The 11,006-nt window shown below is 44.5% G+C and overlaps 1 protein-coding gene across 2 annotated transcripts in view; it reads left to right on the forward strand.

The window, feature by feature from the left end:
- Positions 1–11,006, forward strand: part of LOC105562066 (collagen alpha-5(IV) chain) — a 75,419-nt gene that overhangs the window by 37,985 nt on the left and 26,428 nt on the right. Inside the window, exon 2 of one of the 2 annotated variants that reach the window (XM_012012574.1) lies at positions 1,132–1,317. In XM_012012574.1, coding sequence (XP_011867964.1) covers positions 1,132–1,317 — 186 coding nt within the window. Of the gene's footprint in view, positions 1–1,084; positions 1,318–11,006 lie in introns of those variants that run through there. The other variant, XM_012012575.1, reaches the window with a different exon arrangement.

Consider the following 11,006-nt stretch of genomic DNA (forward strand, 5'->3'; position numbering starts at 1 on the left):
TAATTATTTTCGTTTGTATCTATAATATGACATATTGAGGTTACGTTTCTTTACAAACCTCCAAAAACTGTATGCGACTCTGTCGGTAAATCAAACCACTCCAGCATCCCCTTAACTTGCACGATTGAAGTTACGCGAGGTCTTCAGAGTTGCTTGATATACAAAGCGTCGAATTACATAAAAAAACCGAGGCTTCTTCGTCAAACTATAGATCATTTGTTAAACGGTAATTTTCTTCGTGAATTAAATAATTTGTAGGCTTCAGACGTTACATTGTTGTCCAAGCGCGTGATTGTTTTGCTCACTGAACAGACGTGTAGAACATTGTAGCATGGAGCAATGTTCGAGGTCCGAAGACGAGATTCCGAAATGGAAACGAAGACTGCGAGATTAAAATTAAGTCGCGTCCATCGTTGCGTCGAGGATAAGAAGGGTATAAAAGAAATAATCCTTGGTGTTTTGTTATTTCGAGGCTAAGTTAGTTTCGCGCACAGGCCTACGCCACTGGCCGCAATCAGTGTGCTCTTCCTCTGTCCTCTTCCCTGTCCCGGATTCCAATTTTTTTAACGATATAACAAAACCGTTTTTAATCAATTTTTATCGCGGCCCGCACGGCGAGATCCGTCCTTCGGATATTTTACTTCCATTCTAGATAAATTTAATTTATCAAGTTACGTAATGTACCATTGTCCGTTAGTGCGCAGCGTATTTCTCAATTATCGCTGCGATGTTCGGCGTTGACAAAATGGCGTTTTCGAGCATGAAATCGGAGATGTTAAACTCCGCGGCGACTGTCCTCCAAGAGTTGCCTATTTCCCGGCGTGTCGTGCGTTTTCAGGATAAATCGAGGGGGGAAACCGCTGAGGGGCATTGCGGTGTACAGATTTGCGGCATTACTGGGCATTTTTTGGGCATTGGTGCACAAGATTTTGGTCAGCGGTTTCCCCCTCGGAATAAATAAACTTTCGCAAATCCCGCGTTCGATCGCGGCCGGCTTACATGCTGAACTGTTTGTTGATGAAATCCAGTGGCGTTTGACACGGTGGAGACAATCGATCCCGATCGAAGAGGCGATCTACCGCAAACCCTTCGCAAAGAACTCCCTTAACGGGCACTTACGGTATGTTGCAGATCTGCAAAGACTCGTACAAATGCGATTGCACGGGGATAAAAGGACAGCCAGGATTTCCTGGAATACCTGGACCTCACGGAACGGAGGGACTCCCAGGTGACATTGGACCGGACGGACCCCTCGGACCCAAAGGCGAGAAAGGAGCGGCGGGGGAACATGGAGGCACCGGAGAAAAGGGCTACCGGGTAAGCAAAATTGCTTTGATTCTATTAAAAAGTAGATTGATCACCCGAGTCGAAATTTTGCTACTATTTTGACACTTTTAAGGATAATTTACACCTACTTAGCTGATCTATACACCTACATAGATTAGCAATAACCTACTTTGATGACATTATATTTTTTTACTCCTCCCTTGAATCTTTAATTTTAAAAATGCACTTTAGCTCCTACTTGAAAGGACCTACTTCAATGCTAAATTGGCGAAAGTAGAAATTTCCAACGCTATCAGTTTTTAAGTATAGGAGTAAATTTTGTACTTGCAGTTCTACCTCTTTTACTGTCTGTCTTGCTATATAATAGAATTAATAGTTCAACATAGAGCCAAAATTTTGACTCGGGTATTTCGCTCTCTTCCAAGCGATGCACAATTCGTCGGAGATTTTATAAAACGTAGCGTAGAATCAGTTACGTGATAATTTAATGGCACAATGCGAGAATATATGAACCTTTTAGTTCCATCGATAAAATAGATCCAGGCATTGACGGTGTAAAATTGTGAGAATATAGTTTGCGGCGAGAAACTTGAAACTATTTGCTGAAAGTGTTGACATAAAACCAGTTTTATTTCATATTTCTACGTCGGAAGGTTTAAGTAAGCTGTTACGTAAAACCTTTCGTAAAAAAAAATCGCCTGATTCTTTTCAAGGGCGCCTGCGGTCGCCGTGTAATTGATATCTGTACGAGTTTCTGAAAGTTCGAGGGGGATATATTTCCGCCGAAAAAGTACTTATTAACTTTATGTAATGCGAACTTATGTGTGTAAAACGTCAGCAACAGCGTTCGAACTCTAATTAATTTACGAAAATTACTTTCGGCGTATACTTCTAGTGCGATAATTCCGTCTATACGTATACCCTGCACATATGTATGTGCCACTGTCAGTTAAACTAATTACAACAGTAATTAGTTTCTTTACAGGCGAGTGTTTCACATTTTAATTAAAGTTCGCGACACGGCGCGAGTTGTTGTTTGCGATAACCGTCGCTAACGGATTTTGGTAAAGTAATCTTGGTTTTGGGGATAATTACACTAATATTCGTTTTCGCAGGAAAGAATTCCGTTTCAGCGATTAACCGCATTATGTAAATACGCAGAAAGTACAATGATAACAAGATGCATGTACTCTTTCCACGGGTTGTTTGTAAAATCCGAATTTCACTTGCAATTAGCCAAGTGAAGAACATTCTATAGATTTCCCGAGCCAAAGTGAGTTACGTGCGCGATCGGTCCAGTTTTATTAATTTATTAATTCATTATTCGAAAATCACGAATGCCCTCAGAAAGGATTTGCGTTACTGAGACAAAAATATTCTTGACGCATTCCTATTTCTCACAACCTTATTTAGTGTAAAAATAAGACAATATCAAAATAAAGTCAATAATTCTTATTCTCCTCTATCGAATTGAAAAAGATTGACTTACTATATTGGGACAAGAGTAACTTATGTAAATGTAAGTTTATATATTCTTGCGTTTATCTTACAACGCGCGATATTCTACAAGAAACGATATATACTGTCGCTTTATTCTAGGTTTTACTATTTTTCGTTTAAGATTACAAAATACTCCTTTCTCTATAAAAAATATGATTGGCGCTACATCGATCCCATTTTATGATACATTCAAGTGTAATAGCATTGGATCCGTAATGTGTTTTTTCTGTGGACGTAAATGACTTAAATTCCGGAACCGGAACGGCAATACCGCGCGCCTCCGGAACTACGCGTGCGACCATTAGGGAGATGAAAAAAGGAGCATCTCCATAATTGGGTCGCCGCGAACGAAAGGGTTGAAAACAAAAAAAGCGGACGCTGATGAGAACGGCAGACGTATTCGTCGCATTCTCGATTCGAACGCGATTGTTCGCCGTGCGACATGTGTTCCGAATGAGACGGGGAAGAAGAAACGAATGAAAAAGAGCGAGAAGAAGGGAAGAAACGCCGTGGCGTCACCGACCAGAAACAGAACGCTTCCAAATGCGGAGGAAGAGGGAAGATCAGCGAACACGAGAGAGGAATTACGGGCGGACGGACACCCACGATGCCCGCCCGCACTACCGACACGCTGTTACACAAAGCTGCGGATCCGCTGTTTCGCAATTTGTCGACAATGTCGACCGGCATCGATGTGCGACACCGTGCGATATGATATGACACGAGACGGGGGGCCCCGCCGTATCGAGACGACACGCGGATCGCCGATTGTGATATTCTAAATTCGAGGATACGCGCTACGGTTCTAAATCACTTGGACAAATTTCGCGCGGAAATGTCCGTCGTCCGATCAATCCGCATTTAATCGCGATTTGTTAATAACAAGATATGCTGCGAAGCTGTAGAATAGATTTAACCGTGCTTTTGCAGTTATTTAAAGTTTTAAAGTCACATTCACGTAATTAATTTTATCTTAGTTTAAAGCTCGATTTAAGCTTTTAATTAACGGAGAAATTAGAATTTTAATTAGGAATCCTAGACTCTGCTTGAAAACCAATTGTGAATTCCGAAAATAATCAAGAATTATTGATATATTCTTTTCCCCTCTCTTATCTTTTCCTTTCTCGGATTGGCAATTCAGATTATGCATGTAATAATTTCAAATATAAAGTAAATAAAATATACAGATAGAAAGAACAAGTCGTGATTCTTTGTTTTAGTTCGTCTTTTAAATTTACTTGTAATCAAAAGACTTTTGATAAAAAGATTCACTTGCTTTATCCACAAATATAAACTGTGTGCGCTCTCGATTAATTTTCACATGTAATTAATTTTGTTATAAATTCTATTTTCACTCACAGAAAAAATTTTCGGATTCAATTCTGTCACACTTGAATGTATCATAAAATAGGATCGATATAGCGCCAATCACATTTATTGTAGAGAAAGGAACATTTTAATCTTACATGAAAAATTCTAAAACATAGAATAAAACGATAGCATGTATCGTCTTTTGTCGAATATCGCGGTGCTAACTTAACGTGCGTTGTAAAAAGATAAACGCAAGAATATATAAACTTACATTTGTATAAGCTACTCTTGTCTCGATATAGCAAGTCAATCTTTTTTAATTCGATAGAGGAGAATAAGGAATTGATTTTATTTTGACACTGTCTTATTTTTATACTAAATGAGGTTGCGAGAAATAGAAATGCGTCAAGAATATTTTTTGTCTCGGTAACAAAAATCCTTTCTGAGGGCGTACACTCAGTATTCCACACCGGAGTCACGGCTGCTACGAGAGAAGCGGCAGTTACAACAAACAAACGCACCGCACCAGCTTCGTGAATGACGACTGCAGAAATTTGTATTTCGTTAGGCTAATGAAATTAAATCGCGAAACCGTATTATCGCGTCGTTACACGGGGGTGTGGAACAATTTAGCGTCGCAACTACCGAAATGTCACGAATAAATAAAACGTCACACGGCTGCGCGCGTTACGATAAAAGTGTTGGTGCACGTACGAACGCGGCCGACACATGCCGTGCTTATTAATCGGGCAAATTATTCATTCGCGTGCGGACTGCGAAATAGGACGGCGTCAATCTTCATAACTGAAACTTTAAATTAAATGCTTTACACGACGATTATAATTTGACATCTTTACACGTGCACGCGCCCCTTATAATTACTTATACATTCACTTGGCTTCACCGACTGACGATAAGTACACGAGACGTCCCAGAGACAAATAAACTGGGGAAGGCATGTCCGATCGCACCGATCTAAGCTACAATTTCATTCTTGTGAGGAATACGAAGATTCGATATCGAAAATTTAAGAATTTCAACAATTAATAAAAGGCTCTAATGCGAAAACGCAAGTACGAAGTAATAAAGGAGTAAGAGCCAAGAGAGGATGTTAGTGTCTAAATAAATAAATTAAATTTCGTTCGAGATACTTTTCTAATGCAGTGCATTATTTTGTTATTGAAGATGTCGGGACAAAAGCTTTTACACTTGTACATCTTTTTTTTTAATTGTTTAAGACTCCTTCTAGATCGTTTAAAGTTCGGCCGGGAAGAATCCTCGCGGAGAAACGCCGACGACCAATCTCGTCACAGGGGATTCGTTCGCTACCGTGGGCGCGCATTTCGTAATCGTCTGACTGGAATTCGAGAAGAAATTCCAAGAAAAATAATGTCGAAGACCGGACGAGGCTTGTCGTCCTGATACGTCGCGAAAGGGCCCGCTTTCGGAAAACTTTCGATCGGCGCGCACAGAAAGTGCGTCGCAAATCCGAATCGTGCAACAACGAAAATTCCGGTTATCACCGGATATACGGGTCGTCGTGCTCCGCCACGTGTGCCACAATTCGCCAATTACAACGGCCCGTAGCGTGTCACGGGCGACTCATTTGCGGCGTGCATCACTTGCTAATTACGTTACATCGATCGTTCGACCGCGGTGTCAGTAACATCTTGCATCTTTGATCGATGAAGCGTAATTATAATCTTCGCAAAAGCTACGAAAGCCCGACTCGTGTACATCTCGGTGAAACTCCGCCCGGGGAAAATTCTTAAACTTTGCTCGCACAGAGGTGAGCTTAAAGAGTTGAAAAATAAATTGCTTATTTCGAAAATCTAAATAAACGGGAGCGTGAGAGATTCGTACGCTTTATCCACACGTTTCTCGCAATGCAGTTGCAAATGTAAGACGAATGTAAAGGACAATGTGCGAGTCCACGCTTGAGAACCAAAAAGACAGATATATACAAAGCTACACTTCATAAAATCCACCCTCTAAAGGTCAATTAGCGCGTGATCACTGTGAATTATTCAGTGCTACACTTATAACACTATTTTCAGTGATAATCCACCGATTGACATTCCCTTCAAGAGAACATCTGTCCCATTGAAAGACGTTTACTCGGATTGCATTTTACAAATTGTAGCCTGGTCTTTTCGTTCGCTTCGTGTGAAAATTTCCAACTCGGCGGGCCGATAAAAATCGATGGCCCGTAGACACAGTAGGAATCGGGTCGTCGGGAAGAGACGAGTCCGCAGAAAGGAAGAGAGCGAGGAGCGAGCTTATCGCCTGGCAGTGCGAAGGGGCCACTTAAAAGGTGCGAGGCATGACGAATTACGCATTCTGTCGCCGTAATGAACGGCCGTCGATTTGGGAACGCGTTCACTTCTTCATCGTCGTCGTCTTCTTCTTCTTCTCCCGGCCGCGGCGGGTTCCTCTCTTGCCGCTTCCTCGTTACTCCTTTTTTTCGCGCCTCGGCATGTACGTACGCGCGGATTACATCAGGCGCGTCTCTCGCCTCTGGAAGAGAGGATGACGTCACGGCCCTTTCTGGCTGGCCAAGGAGAAGAGATGCTGCACCGGTACGATCTCTTGTACCGTCAAGCCGCGCCGGTCGCCGCTGTCGAGTTGATTTACGAGGTCCTCGCGAATTTCCGTTTGAAGAAACAAAAAGAAGAAGCACCGCGCGTCCCTTCTTTCTCTCCTCTTTTCCAGCATCCTTGGATTTATCGGACCTCCCGAGATTTTTAATGCTCTCGCCTATACCAGAACTTACTCGTCTTTAAGCCACTTTGTCGCAAGACGAGGACATTGATGGACTCTGGGATTAGGAGGGAATCCCCGTAGGTTTAAGGAGATTGCAGTTCGAGATCGTACGTGCGATCAGGGAGTTTCGGTGGAGAGTTTCCCCAGGACGAGCCCGAGTGGCGATTGTATCTTAACTCCAAGCTCCCTCGGCAAAAAGGAGAGCCCGGGAGGATAAAATTATATCATAATGAAAACTATAAAAAGGAGAGACCGGCGAGATATATAAGAATGTCTTTTGCAAACTTCCACGAATTCTTCAGTGAGTTTCAACAGTCTATTTTCTTGACAAAATTTTGCGCCTTTATACCCGCTTCAATTTCACGCAAGTCAAACTTCACTGAAATATTCCTCAATAAATCAAATCTATTTAAGATTAGGCGGAGCTTAAAGCTTCGTCGCGATGCGCGACAAAATCAATTTCACTAGTTCGCAAATTATTTCGATTGGATTAATATTATGACAGTATCGACGTTCCGTCGAGAAATATTTTATTCGAGGAAGGCTGTATAATATTTATTTCTAGTATTTGTAAGTAAATTTTTTAATCGCCAGTCTCCCCATCGCGCTGTTTAGAGCTGTTTAGAGTTGACACATAAACGACGCTGGCAGTATATTAAAATGTTCCGTCATCTTCCTCGATGTTATGTAATTGAAACGACGCATTCTGAGACACGCATTAAACGCAATTTCGACGCAAGCTTATTCCATTGGCGAGGAAACCACTAATTTATAGCACAACGCATATTTCTCGCTGGCCAGTTTACATACAGTCAGGCCTGAGACGAGCAGATGCGATCTGACGTCATGACGATCCCTTTCAATTCAGCAGAGGCAAATAGTTGAAGAAACGTCGGGCGAGTTTTTCCTCAATCCAATCTTTTTTCCCCGCGGCTGCTTCCCGTCAGCTCCGTTATTTTATAATTAAAATTCCTCAGTTATAATCAGAACGTATTCCCGGAAACTTTTGCATAATTTCGTTCGCTCCAAAAAATCATCTTGCAACTGCCGCAACAATTTTCTAGGTACGCAAAAAGTAACTGGGGTAAACGAGTAGCCGGGAAATCGCATATGTTTCGTATTTAGTGAATTTAAATAACAGAAACGGAATTTCTATCCGAACTGTTGGCGAATGTCGGAAGGAAAGTCTCTCTGTGACGCCCGTACATTACAACGCATGTGCAGCTATGCAATTTTGTGTGCGATGGCCCTAACGTTTGATGGTGGTGCATAAACGGTTATGCTCCTTAAAGGCCTGCGTCCACGACGCTGGAACTTGGTCCAAGTTCTAGTTTCGAGAAATGCGTAGCCCCAATCAACTTGTGGCTATTCCATAAAAGCTGCTGTCCACGATGCTAGAACTTGGTCCACGTTCCAGTTACGAGAAATACGTAGCCGATCAACTTGCAACTGTCCTATAAAAGCTGCAGGTTGATTGGCCACGCATTCCTCGAAACTAGGGCCAAGTTCCTGGGCATCGAGGACACAGGCTTTTACAAAGATTGTTCTAGCTGCGGTACCGAAATTCATTTTTATCCAACGAAGTGGATGATTAACATTTCGTCGCGAAGCCTAAACTTGCCAGAAGGTACTGCCGGAAAGTTGCTGCTGTGTAAATTTCGTTAGACTGCAAACAATTTTCTAACGGATACGCAAAATAGCGATAAATTTTTGTCGCGACGCCCAGAAATCTACCCGCGTTGGTACGATATTTTCTCGAGCGTTGCCAAATTCCATCAGAAACCAATCCTTGCAATTGTCGTAAGTACCTTTTTGTCCCATAAACAAATTCGATTTGTCGGATTGAGCGACGTTTGCCGAGGGGAGATACTCGAAGCGCGAGATTCATCGCGCCTATCAAGTCGCGACTTTCAAGAGCCCCGGCGACTTCGCCGCTTTATCCGCGATTTTTTGGTCTCAATTGGCGAACGTGAATCGAAAGCGTGCGTCGCGCAAATTTAACGCCGGCCGAAATTTACGACGGGGGCACCGGCACTCCTGCCGGGGCGGCTTATACGGTGTCACTCGTAAAACGGCCGACGGGACCGAGGCTGACGTCATGGTCCTTTCTGGCCGGCCGAGGGAGATGGCACACGGCTCCTCCGCGTTGCACCAGACCTCGCTCTCGAAATTACCGCGGGTGTAGTGGGAATGGCACAATTCTGCCGCTTCGGGTTAACGATTCGGCCCGGCGGCTTCCAGACGTGGGCGTTAATGATAAATTGCCGGCATCTCTCGCGCGTTCCTCGCCGCTTTGGCATTGATCCCTATCTACGTAACGATTACCCAGATATTACGTATTACGCGCATAGCCCACGTGCGAGCGGCCGCGGCGCGGCCGATCGCGCCCTCCGTCCCTCCGTCCCTCCGTCCCCATCGTCACTCGTTGCCCCAGGATTGACACAAATTGACGCGCTGAAGACGGGCTTCCATCGTCCGACCGCTCCTAAGCCCAAGTGGATTTAACTAATCTCCCATCGACGGGAGGTCTTTTCTCTTCCTGGGAACAGCGGTGCATCCGCGTGATCGATTATAGGTGCCTTCGATACCTGCATCCGCCAGGTGCCAGCTTCCCTCTGACATTTTCTTCCAGCGCAAAAGCGAGGGAATTGTTAGATTGTATCTGGAACCTTTCAGTTCTTTCTCGCGTCGTCGGCAAACGTGACAAGTCTTCAAACGCCTTAACTTCTCTCTCTCTCTCTCTCTCTCTCTCCCTTTCTCTCCTCGCTTTTATTATATTAAAAGACACCTTAATTTTATTTTCTGCTACGCAAGATCTTATCTTAATTCAGTGCATATGTAGTTTATCTGTTCTTCAGACATCTGTAGGCACTCTTGTAAGTTTGTCACCTGGAGAGGACCAGTATTACTGGCCGAAACGTTGTGATTTATTATAATAAAGAATTGCCAGTGAGGTCGTTTCCACACCTATTCAAATTAATTTCTTGACTGACGTCACTGAGCTGCTATTCAATTGTTAAAATACGGTCTGCGTCTTTTTAGGGAAACGGATTAATAAACCATCTCGGCTTAATATTCCTGCGTCCTATCTCCATCAACGAAAGGGACAATCGACAGTTTCGTGCTAACGAAGAAACGATGAAGATGAAATAGGAAACAATGATAGAATTGTCGTTTCGGCGATAATTAATTCTTAAGGATTTCGCTGCCAAATCTGGGTTGAGAGGGGCCCGCATTCAGGACCCTCCCCGGCCCGTATCGCGTGAAATCGCCGGGGGAAGCGCGTATGTAAACTCCCGAAGTTCGCTCCTACACGTCCGCGCGTCCGGGAAAATTAAAGGGGACGTTGATCCCCCCGTTGCGAGGTTGAGTGGACAGATTGTTAAAACACACCGACGAGTCAGAAAGCACAATGATCGCGTGACCGGGCCCTATCAAGCGAGCCCCGCGAGCTTTTAGAGCGGCAATTTTAGAGCGCGCGCGTCACACTTTCATTTTCACATTCTCTCCAGAGTGTCTAAAACCGTCCCCGAGAATTTCACCCTCCCCCCCCCCCCCGGAAGCCCGTTAAAACAAGCGATGCGGCACCGTTCTAATTAAAACGAGCGACGATGCCGGGGCGGGGGCAGGCGGGCGGCGGGTAAGGGGCGCGGGGGTGCCCGGGACAGACGAAAGAGCGAAGGAAATTTCAACGGCGGGGGAGGAGGAGGAGGTCAGGGGCCGGCCGTACGCCCACGCGATGAAAGAGAAGACGCGAACGGGACTCGGGCCTGGGCGCGTGCGGTTCCCGTTTTGTTTCGCCACGTCCGGAAAAGTAGGGTATCTAAGCCGCCGATAAAGAAATCACCGCCTCGACGCCGGGGCACCCTCCGTGCCGCGCGCCGCGCCGGTGGCCCCGTGGATTCTTCTCTTTGGTGCCGAGGCTACGTGGTGGCTGGCGCACTGTCCCTCGACGCCACGCCGGAGAACGCGACTGTGGCAGCGAGAAATCCGAGGGGGAAACCGCTGAGCAAAATCTTGTACACCAATGCTCACTAGTGCCCAGTGGACATTCCTTTATCTTATTATCGTATTTTATTTTATTGATCTTATTTTATCTTTATAATGTCCCAGCAAGGCCTAATGCCCAAAAATGCCTAGTAAGG

This window comes from Vollenhovia emeryi, unplaced genomic scaffold (genome assembly GCF_000949405.1).
Source record: "Vollenhovia emeryi isolate VEMERY1.0 unplaced genomic scaffold, V.emery_V1.0 DF939196.1, whole genome shotgun sequence".
NCBI classification, from domain to species: Eukaryota; Metazoa; Arthropoda; class Insecta; order Hymenoptera; family Formicidae; genus Vollenhovia; species Vollenhovia emeryi.